Here is a 19,725-nt window from a genome sequence, read left to right as displayed (position 1 = left end):
CCATTTATTTTCAGTTCTTGCATCTACTGCATTTTATTTGTATTTGTCCTATCCATTCTTTATTCCTCTGTTTCTCTTTTTCTGACCTCTTTTGGATTAATATAGTATTTTATGTAAAATATTAAGGTATACCTCTGTGCTATTTTTCAGTGGTTGCTCTAGAGACAACTTTTCTTAATCTATAATCTAATAATTGTATACAAATTTAAAGTCATATATAAACATTACCATGGCCTAACTTTCATTTATTAACTTCTATTTCTATATGTTCTTATTAGCATATATTGTACTTTTACAGATGTTATGAATTCAATAATATGTTCTTATTATTTTTGCTGTAAGTAATCAATAGTGTCACAAAATTTTTATTTTTTATATATTTATATTTTACACTTATGCACATATGTACTCCTGTTTTTCTCTGTTTCTTCCTGCACATCCAGGCTTCCATCTAGTGTCTTTTCTTTCAGTTTCAAGAAATTTCATTTAACACTTGTGGTTTTTGCAGTCTGTTGTAGATAAATTATGTCAGGTTTTGCTTGTCTTAAAATGTCTTTATTTTGCTTACCTTCCTGAGGTTGACTTTTTTCCTCCCCATTTAGCATTTGAGAGAATTCTGCTGTCTTATATTTTCCATTGTTTCTGATAAAATGTTAGTTGTTGGGCTTACAAATGTTTTCTCTATATAGACTATATTTGGCTGGAGTGATGAGGGGCAGAGAGGTATACGCTTATGATATTCTTTGATTTTTGTAAGTTTCATTATATATTCTCTGGTAAAGTTTCCCATGTATTTATCCGGCTTGAAGATCACTAAGTTTCTTTGATATGTAGGTTCATGCCTTTCATCAAGTCTAGGAAATTCTTAGCCATTATTTTTGTTTCAAATTTTTCTGCCCCATTTCTTCTCCTCTCTTCTGAGACACCAATTACTCATGTGACAGACCATTAGATATTGTCCCAATGGTCTCAGATTATCTTTAGTTATTTTTTTCTCTTTTTTTTCAATTTGCACAATTTATATTCTCTTACCTTCAAGTTCAATGCATTTTTCTTGTTATTTTAGCCTACTTTTACATGAATCAAAAACATTCTTTATATCTGCTACTACTTTGTTATTTCTAGTTTTTCCATTTTGCTCTCATTGAGAGTTTGCATATTTATTCTGAATTTCACCATATTTTTATGCATGCTATCCATCTTTCTCACTAGAAATTTTATTAATATTTTATCGTACATATTTTAAAGTCCTTGTGTCTTAAGCATAGATTTGCCTGTATTAACTGTATTTTCTGTTGCAGGAAATATGACCTGTATTTTCAGATCATATTCTCCTACTTCCTTGTGAATACCATAATTTGTGATTTTATGCTGGACACTGTCATTAAAAAATAAAAAAAAAACCTAGATAATATTTACCTCTGGAAATGTGTATACAGTTCCTCTGTCATGTTGCTGATTTAAGGTTGAGCTGGTCTCAGTTTGTTGCCATCTTAGATTTAGTGTACTACTGGCTTCCAGACATTTGAGGGCAGGTTCAAGGATTTTCCTTTAGTAGATCTCTCCTTCCACCCCACCCCAGCTCCATCTCATATCTATCTCTGTCTCTCTCCTTTACCACCTACCTGTGAGCTTCCTAGTTTTTGGGGAGTTCTCTTTGCTCTCCAGCGTCCAGGACCACACCTCTCCTATCCCCACCAATTATCACTTTCTGTACTGAAAGACCCATTTCCATATTGATTCCTTGCTCTACATCCTTTGATTGGCCATATTCCCTGCACTGTCAGAAGGCCCCATGAATCCTGGAGGGATCTTTCTCAGTTCTCCTCTTCCAGGTTTCAACAGGTTATTGCCATGTAGATCAAGAATGTCCTGAGTCCCTCAGGGCTGTTTTTCCCCTTCCTTTTCCCATTCCCCAAACCTTCAAGGGCTGCTTCCTTTTTCTTAGGGAAAGCCCTGTGTGTCTTTGAAAAGGTAATTATTTCACTCCCCTCCTGTTTTTCTCCCTAGCTTTCACTTGATTCCTTTGCTTTCAAGGAAAATGTTATGTACTCTGTAGGGATCTCTCTCAGGTTTCCTGCTATGTCCCCAGCTTTTGGTAGGGTTCTGCCTTGCATTTAGTGAAGGCTATGTTAGCTTCGTGTCTTACTATTATGAGGTATGAATTAGTTGTTTCATTAACTGCCAGCTATATGCCTGAATCTCAGAAAAATAAAGATACATAGGTATTTGCAAAAGTAAATGTTACCAGTACATGTAGAGTCACTAAAAGTTTGCAGGTGCCATAACAGAATAAAGAGAAAAAAATTGAAAGGTGAATTCATCAGGCAAACTCAATACTTCCCTTCATGACGTTAACTGAATCTCTATATAGTGTGTTGTCTCCACTATAAATGGAACATATGGTATAGGTTGGGCTTCTGTTAGAACAAAAGTATTTGGAACGTACATTTTGGCTCAGTATATTTCAGTTTTTTTTAAAGCAGGATAACACAGATTTTAAAGAGGATAACACAGATTCTTACATATATAGTATATATCATAATATATAAATACTATATTTACATGTATAATTATGTATACATTTTATACATATACATTTATGTATATACTGGAGAAGGAAATGGCAACCCCCACCAGTATTCTTGCCTGGAGAATGAATCCCTTGGACAGAGGAGCCTGACAGGCTACACTCATGGGGTTGCAAAGAGTCAGACACAACTGAGCAACTAACACTTAACTATGTGTATATATATTTTTCTCATTATGTGTGTCTATAGCGTATAGATGTATATGTTTTTATATACATATATAGTGTGTATATATACCTGATAGTTGAATGTAGTCTTATTATACTATTAGTATTAGAATTTAGAAAGATGGTAACAATAACCCTGTGTACGAGACAGCAAAAGAGACACTGATGTATAGAACAGTCTTATTGACTCTATGGGAGAGGGAGAGGGTGGGAAGATTTGGGAGAATGGCATTGAAACATGTAAAATATCATGTATGAAACGAGATGCCAGTCCAGGTTCGATGCACGATACTGGATGCTTGGGGCTGGTGCACTGGGACGACCCAGAGGGATGGTATGGGGAGGGAGGAGGGAAGAGGGTTCAGGATGGGGAACACATGTATACCTGTGGTGGATTCATTTTGATATTTGGCAAAACTAATACAATTATGTAAAGTTTAAAAATAAAATAAAATTAAAAAAAAAAAGATATGTAAGCTTCACTAACTTGCCCTTTTACTAAAAAAATGAAATAAAGCTCTCAGGAAGTTCTGACATTTAGACAGAGAGAGAATACTAGGTGCCCTTTCCTTACTCTGTACCTCCTGTTGCTACAGGAAATTTTCACTCAAAGAGCCTATTGTGTTCTCAAGCCCACATTCTTTCCTGACCTTTGTGATTTCCTAGACCTCTTCAGTTGTCTTGGGTCTGTTTCCTTGTGTATCTCTGCTTTGTACACAATTTTAAATTTGAGTCACTGTTCACTGTTGCACAAAGCATGAAGGTTTAGTAAAGTCTTTTTTGAAGTGCAGATATAAATAAATCAGCTATCTGTGTTTGAAAAGTCTAAACTAAAGTGCAGTTGTATGCTTCAGCTTGTCAATGGATATTTATGAGGTGAGCATAATACTATAACGGTTATAACAGTGAAATATATCCTGTGCAGATAGCTAGTAAAGGAGCTTGCAGGTGTTAATGCCAGCAGAATTTTAATGCTCAAGAGATGGGAAATGTGGCACTTGCTCTGCTTAATGCTACTCTGGTCACAGTAACAATCGATTGGCAAAATCAATTTTCAAATATTGCAACAGAGTTGGGGTCTATGTACTTGCTGCTAAGTCACTTCAGTCGTGTCCGACTCTGTGCGACCCCATAGACGGCAGCCCACCAGGCTCCCCCGTCCCTGGGATTCTCCAGGCAAGAACACTGGAGTGGGTTGCCATTTCCTTCTCCAATGCATGAAAGTGAAAAGTGAAAGTGAAGTCGCTCAGTCGTGTCTGACCCTCAGCGACCCCATGGACTGCAGCCTTCCAGGCTCCTCCATCCAGGGGATTTTCCAGGCAAGAGTACTGGAGTAACCAACAGTAAATATATTGGTTCCTACTGTTATCTAATTTTAATCTCCTGGTTTCATTAGCTGAAGAACAGTAATGGCACTGGACATTTTTATTTTGAGTCTCAACTTTCTACTCCTACTTATTATGTGACCTAAGAGAAGGTATTGCCAACGATGAAATGTCAATGAACTTCTTACTCTAATAGATACTTGGTGTTTCCTGAAAATCACCTAAATGGAGTTAAGGGATATGCTGGTTTGTAATATATCCGTGGTACATTCTGTTCCTTCTTATACTGAGGGAAATTGAGTAACAGAGTAAAGCCTCTGCACAGACCTGAGCTCTAAGAGATGAATTGGCATATAAGTACGTTTAAAGTTTATAAAGCATCATATTGTGCTTATTTTTTCTAGCAATCAAAGAAAAGGAAGTTAAGCGTTTAGTCTTTAGACCTAGGAGATTTATTTTTGTAGAAGAATTTTTGGAATTTTATGGAATAGTATAGTTTCAACATGTTTGCATGTTTAAGCTTCAAATTCATATTAGTTAAGATTAAATTGACATCAGCCATCTCCATGGTACTTCAATAAGTCATACCAGAATAAGAAAAGGCAACAAAGAAGGGAATTAGACAAGATTTGATCTTTTGTGTAAGATAGAGGTTGGGGTGTAATACATTTGTTGGAGGGTTTTAAAGGTTTAGAGGAGTGTGGAGTCTGCATAATTAAGAAAGTTGAGAATTAAGAGAGAAATATATTAGTTTACAATTACTTATACCTAATCCACTTGTAAAGAAATATTGAGGAAAATGTGTTAAAAAACTTAAGGATAAAAATAGAGAAATAATCATGGGCCAAAGTGTTAGCTATACCAGAAAATGTACACTAAGAATAGCAGTGCCTTAGAACATGATGTAAGTCTGAGCTTTTGGAAGTCAAGGCGCAAAGAGAAAGGCTGAGTTATACAGTTGGCATTACATAATACAAGGGAAACGCATGAGCTTACCAGAAATGACAGGCTTTTTCCTACCTAGCTCTGAACTCCAAAAATTGACCCCTTAATATCATCATCCTCGATAGCAATTTTCCAAAATGCGAAATTCTCTATATATGATCAAAGTTTATATGGGGTCTTGATATGACCAAATGTTGAAGGGATAATGCTTTAATGTTGTCATAAATATATTTAGGAAGGCATTGTATTTCTAAAGAGAAGTAAAGACGCCAAGTCCATATATATTGATAGTTTACTGGTGATCTGGTTTTACATAGGTACGAATAGCTTGAATAATAGTTATCAAACTATAATTTTAGTTTAAGCAAAAACAAAATCTCATATGAATTGTAATTTTAAAGCATAGATAAGAGTACAGCTTCTTGATTTGAATTAGGAGAGCTTGTATGTGTCTGTTTCCTCCATTCTTGTGCACTATTCCAGCGGTAGTGACTCTTTTAGAACCCATGGGACATCATAGACTACAGTATGAGAAACCAGACTGACCTAGAGAAATCAGTGGCTAGCATTTCACTTAGAACCTCACTTTGAAAGATAGTTTTGCCCACAGATCTGGGGAGGAATGATTCCAAAATTATTATTGATGAGTCCCTGAAGTATACATATTCTGTGTTATTGACTGAGTGGATACACACACACACACACACACACACACACACACACACACCCTGCTTCTTTGTGCCTCAGTGATAAAGAATCTGCCTGCCAGTGCAGGAACCACAGGAGACATAGATTTGATCCCTGGGTCAGGAAGATCCCCTGGAGGAGGAGATGGCAACCCACTCCAGTGTTCTTGCCTGGATAATCCCATAGACAGAGGAGCCTGGCAAGCTACAGTCCCCGGGGTCACAAAAGAGTTGGACACAACTGCGTGACAGAGCACACATGCCTACATATACCCTGGATACTATGCATGTTATTGGAAAGTTTGATGTTGTATGAAAGTTTTATCTTATATTTTCATTTAAAGGTGATCAACTCCCGTATGCATAGGGTTTGACGTAGGCTATATGTGCACATGTACACACTCATGAGTGTGAACACGCACATACATACAGACATTTCAAGAAGTTAGATTGCTGATTGTGACCTGGACAAATGCTTGAACAGGCCTTTTATGGAAACTCTTAGTATTATATACCATAAAAATGAAAATACTGACTGTGGACTATAAAATTTATTAATCATCATCTTCTGCCATACTCAGTCCCTCTTGAGTAGAACTGCACTCACATGAGTTCATCAGGGTATTGACTGTAAAAGACAACCTTCAGGCAAGTAAATGAGGTGACCTATGGGAACATGAATGCTAAAGAACTTTGGCATAGATAGTAGATGATGGTGATTCCTGAGAGCAGTCAGTGGGTTCCTGGGCTGATTTTTAGAAACATAAATATAGATCGTTAGAAAGGATCACATTTTTGCTGATTGAATTTACTCTTTGAAAACTGTTTTTTTTAACTATCAAATGTATAAATATACAGAAAAGATATAAAATAGAATGTAAGAAATCATACAGTTCCACTCCTCATAGTATGTTTGGTATAGTCTGTTAGTCTTGTCTTTTGCTCTTTAGACATACACTGTTAGTTGCTCAGTTGTGTCTGACTCTTTGTGGCCCTATGGACTATATGAGCCCTCCAGACTCTTCTGTCCATGGAATTCTCCAGGCAAGAATACTGGAGTTGGTTAGCTGTTCCCTTCTCCAGGGGATCTTCCTGACCTGGGTCTCCTGCACTGCAGGCAGATTCTTTACCATCTGAACCACTAGGGAAGCCCGCCAGACATACTCATTGCATAATAATAAATATAGTAAGTAAGTGTTAGTCACTCAGTCATGCCCGACTCTTTGCAACCCCATGGACTGCAGCCCACCGAGCTCCTCTGTCCATGAGATTTTCCAGACAAGGATACTGGAGTGGGTTGCCATTTCCTTCTCCAGGGGATCTTCCCAACCCAGGGATCAAACCCAGGTCTCCTGCACTGCAGGCAGATTTTTACCGACTGAGCTACAAGGGAAGCCCAATAATAAATATATATATATGCAAATTGGAATTTTTTCACTTATTATTTCCCTACATCTTTAAATATTTTAAATTTTTCTATTTTAATGGCTACATATATGATAGATGAATCATAATTTAATTTTCCTCTGATAGAAATATAAATTAACTGTTATATTTTTCATATTGTAAAAACGCAATGGTAAACATTTTGAAATCTTTGCCTAGATACTTTACTGGGCTGAATTCCCAACATGAAATTACTGAGTCAAGGAATATAAGCTTTTAAAGACTTATTACACATGTGGCTTACTATATAATTTTTGCCAATTTATGCTTTCACTAGCAATGTGTGAGTTCTCTTGCCACAGAAGCTCACTAATTAGGTAATGTGCTCAATATAAAGTTGCATAAAACAGTTTTACGTTCAAAGTGAGGCAGTTTTATTCCTTTTAAGCCATAATTTTTATTAGGTAAATAAAATGTCATTCCCAGATCATAATACCATGGTTTCAATTATTAATATATAAATGCCTTTCTAATATACTACAACTTATTTTAAGTTGGTAAATATGCAAATAACAATATTGTTTATAGTTTATTTGCCTCATTGATTGTTTAGCATATTAAGAAGGTAAATTATAACCTGGCCAGTAATTATCTGAATTATCATAGTTTTGAAATTAATGTACTTTAAATGTATTTGGCTATAATCTAAAGTCAGTAGTTATTCTGTTTGTTCTACCTAACCTTAATTTTTTTAAATGTTTAAGTAGTTTTGCTCCTAATTTATGCAAAATGAATAAATTTAACAATTATTTCATTGCATCCAAAGAATTCTGTACTCCCAAGGCAAAAGAATAGAATATATTCATAGTTCATTTTTAAACAAATGTAGTCCTAAGGATACTATTTTAATTCAGTTTCATATTGACTATATGTTGTTACTGTTGAAACTTATGAACTAGTGATTTAAAAAGCATGGTACAACATTCAGATTGGTTGTAGTGATTGACTAATTGAATAAATAATATGGTGTTACCTAAATCATCACAACAACAGTATACTTTGATTTCACCCATTATTTAGATGCATGATTAGAGCATGATTTTAAGTCAGGAAAATTATTTTTTAAATATTCAATAAAAATTTGGAAATATAGAGAAAATTAATGTGTTTTTTTTTTTCTGCCTACAATGCAAGAGACCCAGGTTCAATCCCTGGGTCAGGACGATCCCCTGGAGAAGGACAGGGCATGGCAACCCACTCCAATATTCTTGTCTGGAGAGGAGCCTGGTGGGGTCCATAGAGTCTCAAAGTCAGGCACAGCTGAAGCAACTTAGCATGCATGCATAATACAATATTACATGTTATTATATATTATTCTCTAAATACTGTATCACCTGAATTCAAGCTTCTTTTATTATGTTGTAAAATATAGCATAAATATAATATAGCATGCTCATTTGTGTCCAACTCTGCAGCCCCGTGGATTGTAGCTCCTCTGTCCGTGAAATTTTCCAGGCAAGAATACTGGAGTGGATTGCCATTTCCTACTCCAGAGGATCTTCCTGACCCAGGGATTAAACTCGCATCTCTTGCGTCTCTTGCATTGGCAGGCAGATTCTTTATCATTGAGCCGCCTCAGGAAGCCACATCTGTTTTAACTCTTGCTAGCAGAAACCTTGTGTTCATTTGTTTTAGCATATTACAATTTTAGTGGTTTATTTTAGAGAGTCTATAGTCCTTTCCCTGGTACTAGTATTAACCTCTATTTAGAGAATAAAGTATTAAAAGTATGTATCTATGTATATTTCTGTATATTTAGATTAGTTCAACTAACTTTTAAAAAATTTTTCAGAGCTTGATGGTTTATAATTACAGTGAAATAGGGGGGCTTCCCTGGTGGCTTAGCAGTAAAGAATCTGCCCACAATGCAGAAGATGCATGTTCAATCCTTGGGTCAGGAAGATCCCTGGAGGTGGAAGTGGCAACCCACTCCAGTATTCTTGCCTGGAAAATTCCACAAACAGAGGAGCCTGCCAGGCTACAGTCTATAGAGTTGCAAACAGTCGCGCACGACTGAGAGACTGAACACGCACATGCACGCTAAGTGAAATAGTCTCAGGAAAAGAATCGCTGTTTACTACTAGTATTTTCCATTCCGAACCATTCAGTGATGAGTCATTTGCTCAAGCTATTTTATACTGCTTTCCTTGTTACCTTGGTAACAAACCTTTATTGTATAGGCATTGTAAGCATGAGGATATAGCAGACCTATAAGCCCTGTCATATCCCATTTCCTGTGAACAAAAATTGCTCTGCAGTGTTCTGGCCTAGAGTGCTTGCTTTGCCATGATATCAATGGCAGCCCAAATATTCTTGACCTTAAATGTAATTAGCATGATATTGACAGGTTTTGTAATCTTAGTATTGAGTAGTATTTGAAGGCCCACAGACTCTTAATTACAGCCACTTGCAACCAGGGTATGTTGCCTTGATTTTAGAACATTCTGGTAAGTGAATGGTAGTAGCTAGCATGAAATAATCCCCTGGGAGTAAGATAACTGATGGAATACTAAATAAAAATTTCCTTTGGCCAATAGTTTCTTTTTTTCTTGATTATTCTTTATCTGTCTTTTCTTTTTAGAACTACTGTATTCTATGTTTTTCCATATTATCTTCTCTCCTTTACACTGTTGTATTTTTCTCCTTTGTAGTTCATTTTTTTTCTCTCTCAAATTCGTACTTTTTCTGTCTTCCCATTTTCAAGGTCTTCTCATCCCCAAGTAGAGGTATTCTTTTTTTAATACACCATCCATTTGTCCAGTTGTTTCTAAGCAAGTATTTATTACATGTCTGTTCTGTGTTAGACATTGTGCAATAACATCATAGACAGGAGATGGATAGTGACTGTTTTTTAAATGAGAGTTTACTATATGCCAGGTACTATTCTAAGTGCTTTACAGATATATATTAACAGACTTAATAATATAAACATTCAACTTTTAATCCCCATTTTATTGATGAAGAAATCATAAGTTGTTCATGATCCCACAGTTAATAAATAACAGAACTGGGATACATATTCAAGCTTTGGAGCACTAGGATTTGAGCACTATCTTTTCTTTTGGTCTTGGAGCAAGCAATTATGGTGCAATGTGGTTTGGCCATTATAGAGATGGAATTTCAGGGAAAGAGCCACATGACTGGGTGAGCTGAGGAAGGCTTAAACAGAGGAAGTAACTTCTGAACAAAACTCCTTTAAGTTACCAACTTCTCAATTCCTATAAATTAAAACGTGATCAGATCTTGATAAAAGTGAAAAACACTGAGTCCATGATTAGAAGTAGAGGAGGTATTTGGTTGTTTTTATCAATGTGTGTGCTAAAATCCAGGGTATATATGGTATTCAGCAGAGTTTTGAGGTACTTAAATCAATAGACTGATGATCAGTACTTAATCCCAAGGTTGGGAAGAGTTGGAGTAAGGACCTCAGGGTGAAAATCAATATGGCTTTCTTCATTTTAGTTTCTAGGTCTTTAATTAAACCACACCAAATGAAATAGAAAATAATTTAGTCTGGAATAGTTTAGATGATAACATGATTTTGAAAATTCCAGTGTACTGTGAATTTCTCTGTTTAAACCCTTCAATTGCTTAAAATAAATGAGTCAGCATCACTAAGGTTAATCTGATTTGTAGAATAGAAATGGTCAGAGAAAGAACTTTACACTTAAATCTAGGAATTGGAGAAGGCAATGGCACTCCACTCCAATACTCTTGCCTGGAAAATCCCATGGACGGAGGAGCCTGGAAGGCTGCAGTCCATGGGGTCGCTGAGGGTCAGACACGACTGAGCGACTTCACTTTCACTTTTCATTTTCATGCATTGGAGAAGGAAATGGCAACCCACTCCAGTGTTCTTGCCTGGAGAATCCCATGGACGGAGGAGCCTGGAAGGCTGCAGTCCATGGGGTCGCTAAGGGTCAGACACGACTGAGCGACTTCACTTTCACTTTTCACTTTCATGCATTGGAGAAGGAAATGGCAACCCACTCCAGTGTTCTTGCCTGGAGAATCCCAGGGACGGGGGAGCCTGGTGGGCTGCCGTCTATGGGGTCTCGCAGAGTCGGACACAACTGAAGTGACTTAGCAGCAGTGATGAAATGCAAATAAAAGTAGAAATTCATGATAACTTCTTTTTCAAAATGATATAGAAGAGAGAAAACTTTTACATTTTGTGTCCAATAAATACACAAGAAAAGATGTCATTAACTTGTATCTTTGCTCTCTGAATGCCATTCCTCATATATTTCCTTTTGTTTGGTTTTGGAAAACTGCCAGAAAGTAATATTTTTAATATACATCATTGTTTTAATATGCACGGTTAAAATCTATTTCTCATTGTATGTATTTATACTATTTATACTGTCATGGCTCAGAAGGACTGATTTACTGCTTTGCCCAAATATTTATTAATTATGTCATTTTTCTTCCTACCCCCCTGGAAAAATTTTTTTCAAAAGGGATATATCATGAAAATAACATTTAAAAATGTTTTTCTTGGCACTTGATGACAAATGTAGCTAATCTGGAGAAAAGCATCTTTTCCCTTAATATTCATTCTGAAAATCTTGTTTGAAGGTTCTAGAAAAAAAATAAATACAGTCTAAGTACATGACCTGTGATCATTTCATTATCAAGGAGTTTTGATCTCATTCTAAAGTAGTCTTCTCCATGATTTTCTCCCACTTCCTTTTGCACAGATATTATCTGTAGACATTAGGCACAAAGTAAGGAATAAAATTGACAATTGTAGTAATAACGTTACTTCCAAAATTATTTAGAAGGCAGGTAATTTGATGAATATTTGCCTCTTCAGTTCAGTTCAGTTCAGTCGCTCAGTCATGTCTGATTCTTTGCAACCCCGTGAATCGCAGCACGCCAGGCCTCCCTGTCTATCACCATCTCCTGGAGTTCACTCAAACGCACATCCATCGAGTTGGTGATGCCATCCAGCCATCTCATCCTCTGTTGTCCCCTTTTTCTCCTGCCCCCAAACCCCCCAGCATCAGAGTCTTTTCCAATGAGTCAACTCTTCGCATGAGGTAGCCAAAGTACTGGAGTTTCAGCTTTAGCATCATTCTTTCCAAAGAACACCCAGGACTGATCTCCTTTAGAATGGACTGGTTGGATCTCCTTGCAGTCCAAGGGACTCTCAAGAGTCTTCTCCAACACCACAGTTCAAAAGCATCAATTCTTCGGTGCTCAGTCTTCTTCACAGTCCAACTCTCGCATCCATACATGACCACAGGAAAAACCATAGGCAAGAGCAAATGTAAACTACCTTGCTTTAATATTTCTTCATTGATTTCTGAAATTGCCAACTTGTTGTACAGTGATTTTTGAGAGGAAAACAGACCAAAATCTTGTTTCCTTTTTAATATACCATGTACAAAGGATGTACACTTGAAATAAATGTATTTTTAACATTTAGAGGGAAATGAAAAGACAGTCTAAAATATGAAGTTAGAGAGCAGATATTAAGAGAAATAGGACAATCTCCATAAGATGATGATCTGAACCCTAAAGTAGAAAGCAGTGTGGTAGCTTTGGACTAAGGAATCTGGATATGATTTAGACAGTACAAGACATCAGCACTGTCACACCAAGGAGGGGAAGAAGGGGATCTTTTATTACTAACTGGAAATTTATTTTCAACTAATTCTTGGATTATTTATAGTTACGTATGAAACAATGTTTCTCTATAAGCTTTATTGAAGTGCCAAGGAACTAGAATGGCAGACTCTCTTTGGAAATGTGGAGTGCAAATAGAGTGACTACGTGTAGAGGCCATGTAACAGTGGTGTGCACTTGTGAGAGATGGTTGAGAGTAGTGGACAGGAATGCTAATAAGTCTCTTGTGAAAGCCTATTATAAAATGGAATCACAAAGAAATGGCATCTCTCCCTTTCTCCCTGACTTCTTATTCTCAATCTCTTCTATACAGTCCTCATGTATACATTTTTGAAGCACCAATTTTATATTAGCTTTAAAAACACCAGCTTGCATAAAGGGATACTTTTATTTCATTATAGAAAATATGAGTTTGTGGCTTTGATATTTTTATTGCTAGGGTAGTAATACTGTTCTTTAAATAACAATATCAAAGTTCTATTTCTCATAGTTGTTTTTTTTTTTTTCCCACTCTAATTCTATCATGCCATCGTGTAGATGAACTTGCTATGGTAAAGATCTGAATAAACCGTCATGCTTTGACCCAGGGGGAAATAATTATGACCATGTTTCATCTTAATGTTGACCTTACCTTGGGTAATTGTTTGTTATATCATGGTAGAAAAACTAGGTGTTCTCAGGTTTTAAAAATAATTATTTCAGTATTTCAATGAGTATTTGTTTCTTTCCTAGGGCCGGTGCATAAACTTCTCTCGAGTTCCATCTCAGTAAAAGGAAAACGAGAAGGCCAAGAGGTACGAAGATGGCACACGTTCAGAACGCCGATTTCCAACCAAATGAAAAAAGTGCATTTCAGAAGTTTTTGGAAGAGCAGCTTTATTCCTCTCAGTCAGGAAATGTTTTCTCTGCCTTCTGCTTTGCTTGCACCAAACATTTTCAAACACTTGTTCTGCCATCTACATGGGAGTTGATGAAACTCAATGGTAACTCATGATTCAGGACATTGAAAATAAAGAGGAACATTAATGGACATGCTGTGGTTTATACAAGAAAGTCTGCTTGAATGTGTAGAAGAGGAAAAAGTGAAAACAAAAGTGTGAGGATGATGTCAAAATAGAGAGGAAAAAAAAAAACAATTGGCCGTGGTGGATCCTGAATGGAGAAAGGAGTGTTTTACATGGAAACATGGCACTTGTGTGTTTACATGGCAAGATTGTTAGCCAAAGGCAGAGTGCGAAATCTCCCACCAGGCTCAGCAAATAATGGAGTCTATTGCCTTATAGCTATGTCAGATCACGGAAGCCTTCCAAGTCCCCCTACCACAGTGTGCCTTCCGGGAAGCTTCTGACTGGAAAATCTTGTCATTCTAACACTGAAAAGTGCACACGCATGACAAAGTGTAGACAGGATGCCTCAAGGTATTGGTAGCAAGCAAGATTTTGCCCTTTAGTTTTTGAAGACACCTTCCTTTCATTATGCGCTTGGGAAAAGAAGAAAATTAATAGTGCGTTATTCCACAGGAAGACAGCCTCTCACCAGAGATCTTGAGTGGAGTTTAATGGACTCATGATTTGAGAACTTGTCCCTGTGATGGGTCGATTTACCCCTCTTGCTATGTTTAGGGCTTAGTAGTGCATAAAGCATTAATATCTGCAAACATACCTAGGAGTTTGTTTTGCTTTTAATTTAAAGGAAGCAGTAACCACAAAGCTTCCGCTCAGGGTTTTTTTCTTCCTCCAAGTCTCCAAGGGCTCTTCAGCGTCACAAGCCAGCAACTCTCTTTGCATGAAAATTTCAAAGTTTAATTAATATAATTAAAGGCAACAGCAAGCAGCAGCCTGTGAAGATTTTGCTCATCTTTTTTATGCCTTTTGACATTGAATGACCTATTACTGTATGCATATTTCTTGGATTTTTGAGGGGCACTCTACCTTGGTTGTGATTCAGTTGAGAAAAAACAAAAAGACCTCCTCTCATCAAATTATAAATGAAAATATCAGGAGGGCCGACCACCTCGAAACATCGAAAATGTCTGTATTATAATTTTTTTTTTTTTAGAAAAACCACCATCGTGTCACGTCGACGATGCCAAATTATGTTAGCGTGAGCGGAAAGACTGTGGGGGAGGAAGGAGGCAGCAGCTGAAGAAAAAGCTCAAATGATCTAGTCACTTTCGATACTGTACTTCAGATGCGAAATGGATATTCGACTGGAAACCTGACAAAGCGCGCCTGCTTTGATGTGAACTGGTATAGACAATGACCAGTGGCCGGGTCAGTGGGATGTCTCTCTGCGAGCACAAAGGCTTATCAAATGACACTAAAAATAAGTTCAACAACCATCATGTTGGAAGGGAGAAGGCGAACATTTCATGTTTGGCGGGCATGTGAGTGCACAAGATGGAAACAGCGATTTGGAGCATCCCAGTATAATTACCCCCATTGTGCTCTTAATGGAAATTTCAAAGGACGGGAGTGATTCTGATGGTTGGTGTTCAGATTTGTGGCACTGTTCCAAGAAGCCTTACTCAGACACACAAATTTTTATATATAGATATACATATATATCCTCTAGCTTGAATCTTTTGCTCGAGTTTATTTATGTCACTGGCTGGCTGGATCCAAAGTCATGTGTCTCCATATTCATAAATAAAATTTTACCTGTGCTTTGGCTACCATTTTCTTTAAGCCCACATACACTCAAGCCTTGTTTGGTTGCATATTGAATTGTCTTGGCTAGTTGCAGGGACAGAATTGTATCCAGTTCCAAAATGTCTGTTATGTTCACAAATGATAGTGTTGGTAGTAATTATCCATGTGTGCAAGTGTAACTTGGAAACCACATACATCCCCACCGAGTTCTTGTAGACCATTGTTCTACATTTGCATCTGGGGCAGATGCTGTTTTCTTAATTTGGCATTTCATTTCTGATCAGTTGTTGTTTAGTCACTAAGTCATGTCCAACTCTTGGGACCCCATGGACTGTAGTCCATCAGGGTCCCCTGTCTACGGGATTTCCCAGGCCAGGATACTTGAGTGGGTTGTCATTTTCTTCTCCAGGGGATCTTCAGACCCAGGGATTGAACCCATTCTTCCTGCATTGGCAGGTGGATTCTTTACCACTGAACTATCAGGGAAGCCCTTCTGATCAGTGCACACCCCTAAATGGTATTGAAGAGCATCAAGGGTACATGCAGAAGCTAAGTCTGCTTCTTTGGTAGTTCCTTTGAATTCGTCTAGTATCATATGGCATTTCTATGACACTTTTATTTTTTATCTGAGCAACGTAAGTACACCTTTGCCCTTACGTGGCAAAGTAGGTTTCTGTAGAGTGTAAGGAAAATGCATTTCTGGTTCTAATATCACTATGAAGAACTTTCAGTGAAGAGGAAGAGGCAGTGGTCTATATACAGACTAAAAACGTATTGTTCATAAAGTTCAAAGACAGATGGAATTTTATTGCACTTGAAGATACAAACTAGATTGAGGTTAATGATTTTCTCTGATTTTGCTAACTAGCAAATTGAGAATAATTTGCTTAAGGAGTGTTGTTTTCTCACAAAAGGACAAAATTGAAAACCTCTATGCCTTTCAATTAAGAATATAAAAGGTTAAAATAAAGCCATTTCTTTAAGTTTAATAGTGTTTTATATTGAGAAACAGTTCCTGTTTAATTTTCTGGACATAATGTCAGTCAAGATCTATTTTCTGTGAATAAGCCAGTTTAAGTCTTTATCCACAATCCATTTGTGTTGCATAAGGTTGCAAAAACAATTAAGTGGGAAATGACTCCTAACTTATGTGTCTACTCTGCCTGGAAAGAAAGTTTTGAAGGCATCTATATGTATTTCATAACAATGTCTGTTCTTTATGGATTTGATCCATAAATATTTATCTATCTGAAAACTTTGATACTTGGAATGTTTTCCTTAAAGCATTTGGTGCTCCAAGAAGAAACATTTGGTGCTAAGAGTTACAGCACTGATGTCTTTCCCCAAGTTAATTCTATTTTAAATTTTTAAATTTCCTTCCCAATGAGATGCAGAGTAAAATTTGAGACCCTCCATTAAGTGGGGAGCAGCATCTGTCATCTATGGATAATTACTATTTTGGCAAAAATATATAAGGTTTGAACGTTCTACATTTTAAATTGTTAGAAAGGAAATGACTTGCTTATATTTTTCCTGAATTATATTCTAACCATTTAAAATAATAAATTATTCAATATTTGTTTTTCTAATAAATCCTTACTGGATACGAGATCTGGGTGTCTCTGTGAACTTAACTTTATTATCTAGATATCACTGACCATTGTTTACTGCTCAGAGGCATTTAATTAGATTATTTTAAAAATTAAAACAGCCTGTATTGTGGCCAAGAAGGTTATTAAAGTGTTTTTTTTCAATTGAACTGCTTACATATATTATTTTTCAATTTTAAGAGGGTAAAATATAAATGAGTAACATTTACAAATATTGTAAATATTATAACTTCCTCTATCACAAAGCCTTATGGTTAACTTTTACTAGATTTTGTTCAGCATCACATTACTTTAGGAAGTTTATCACTTCTCTGTTGCTACTGGAAAAATGTTAGTATTCCACAGGAGAAAATACATAATTTTAATATGAAAGGAAATACCTATCCTAGAATCATCGAATAACTCTGATTCATCTCTTGGATGTTTAAGTAAAGAAACAAGCAGGTGAGACTGGAGCATGTTGTCTATTTGCAGGTGATTAAGTGAGTGCGGCCACGTACTCTAGGCTCAGAGTTAGATTAATATTTTACCAAGTGAATTTCTATGGCTTATTTCAGAGAACACTTCAATTTGGGGATATTTCTACTCTTACCAGGATCTAATTCAGTCAATTTGACAAAAGATAGAAAAACTTCTTTCTCATAGTGTAGCAAGCTCTGTGCTGGGTTTTTTTTATGCATTTTATTTTGGGACTCTTCTGCCAAAAGAAAATGCTGATAAGAAAGTACAGAGTATAATATGCAAATTTATATTAAAATGTGCTTGTTCAGATTGCTTTGCAAGAACTATATTGAGGTAAAGTGTGTGTGTGTGCATGAAGCAGGGGAGGAAGAGAGACATGGAGAGAGGTGGAGATTGACTCAGAGTGCATGCATGCTCAGTTGCTCAGTCGTGTCTGACTCTAGCCCTCCAGGTTTCTCTGTCCATTGGATTTTTCAAGGGAAGAATACCAGGGAGGTTTACCATTTCCTCATCCAGGAAATCTTTCCGATCCAGAGATCAAACCCACATTTCCTATCCTCATTCTTTGCAGGTGGATCCTTTACCACTGATCCATCGGGGGAGCCCAAATGTACTACAAATTGTCTTGGCTTAAGAATCAGATGATGGAGGTTCTGGACCTAGATCTAGCCACAAGTAGCTTGATGAAATTGAACAGATTAGCTTCTCAACCACAGAGTGAAAATGGATGAACTGGAAATACCTAAATTTCCTTCCAACTCTGACATTTTTATGAATATACATCTTATTTAATGTTTTAGTATTTATGTATATCATATTTTAATAACTGGCTTCATTTGTAGAATGTGATAATATTAGCTCTGTAAACTGCCATTTCATTATAAAAAAGGCATTGAACTATATAGTACAAAATCTGGTAATTAGCTATGATAGAGTAATTTCTCAGTAAATTTCTTTTAACTATGCTTTGTCAAAGACACAACTGATAATAAACTTTATATCTCCTGAAATCTCTCAAAAGTTGTGTAAAATATTGGAAAATATATTCATGTGTTTCACTTAGACTTTACAGTCTTAAGTGTCTCAAAGGCATATATAAATATAAACAGAAATCGTTAGGAGATATTTATGCTACAGTTGTAATGATTGAGCTACTTCATACCCTGCAGAAAGTTAATTTCTTCTTTGCTTAGTCAAAATTGGAAAAAAACATCTTAATTGATGATAACTGTGCTTGTGCGTCCCACAACAAGTATTCATTGGAAAACATTTTATTGAATAATGTGAACACAGCTGAGTATATGTGCTGTGTTAAAATTGCTAACCTTTTACAACGTCACCACTGTCTTATAGTAAAAGAAAACTGGTAAAGAACCAGGCTGCCTAATGCAGGAAATATGGAATGAGGGTTTGATTGCTGGAGAAAGAAATGACAATCCACTCCAGTATTCTTGGCTGGAGAACCCCATGGACAGAGGAGCCTGGCAGGCTATGGTCCATAGGGTCGCAAAGCATCAGACATGACTGAAGCAAGTTAGCACAGCATGTACAAACCCTTAACATTGTCTCCTAATTACTGTAAAATTATTTGTATCTTAGGTGAATTGTATTTTCAAGATCATAAGTGTCACTGGGTAATCCAAAATAAATTGAAAAGTTACTGAAATGTGCATCGAAGTAGTTTGGTTAGAAACCTTGAGTTAATTTTCAAGAATGTAGACTATTAAAAAGATATGCATTGCCTTTATGTACTAAAAGGAAAGGCAATTTTAAATAATTTAGATGCAAAACAAAGGATCTGGGAGCTTTCAAAGTCATAGATGATAGAAAAAGGAAGTTGTTACATCATGTGCTAAATTAGAAGCAAATCTAAACCTCTCCGCATGATTTTGTACTCCACCATCTGATTTGTATAAGTAACTAGGGAAAGAAAAGCTCACATTATGAAAGAAGATTGACTAGTTCGAGCAGATGACACCTGTAAATAGAATTTTTACGAGTTGAAATTCTGATGTGAAATGAAACGATTATCATTATCACACTAAGTTTTCTTCTGCATTCTTTTTTTAACATTCTCTAATTCTAAAAGTCTCTTGTTAATTAAACAGAGCAATGACAGACCTTCATCTTCTTTAAATACTTTGTTTGTGTGAGGCTGTCACATGGAAAGAAAGATTATATTTTAAACAATATGTTCAAGTGTGAAAAATC

The 19,725-nt window shown here is 36.4% G+C and overlaps 1 protein-coding gene across 1 annotated transcript in view; it reads left to right on the top strand.

The window, feature by feature from the left end:
• The window catches only part of ANTXR2 (ANTXR cell adhesion molecule 2), a 180,332-nt gene extending 163,281 nt beyond the window's left edge, over positions 1-17,051 (top strand). Inside the window, exon 17 of the mRNA XM_019962996.2 lies at positions 13,524-17,051. Coding sequence (XP_019818555.2) covers positions 13,524-13,562 — 39 coding nt within the window. The 3' untranslated portion in view covers positions 13,563-17,051. The remainder of the gene's footprint in view (positions 1-13,523) is intronic.
• The last annotated feature ends 2,674 nt before the right edge of the window (positions 17,052-19,725 follow it).

Source organism: Bos indicus, chromosome 6, assembly GCF_029378745.1.
Source record: "Bos indicus isolate NIAB-ARS_2022 breed Sahiwal x Tharparkar chromosome 6, NIAB-ARS_B.indTharparkar_mat_pri_1.0, whole genome shotgun sequence".
Lineage (NCBI taxonomy): Eukaryota > Metazoa > Chordata > Mammalia > Artiodactyla > Bovidae > Bos > Bos indicus.
This window is presented reverse-complemented; position numbering and strand designations above follow the sequence as displayed.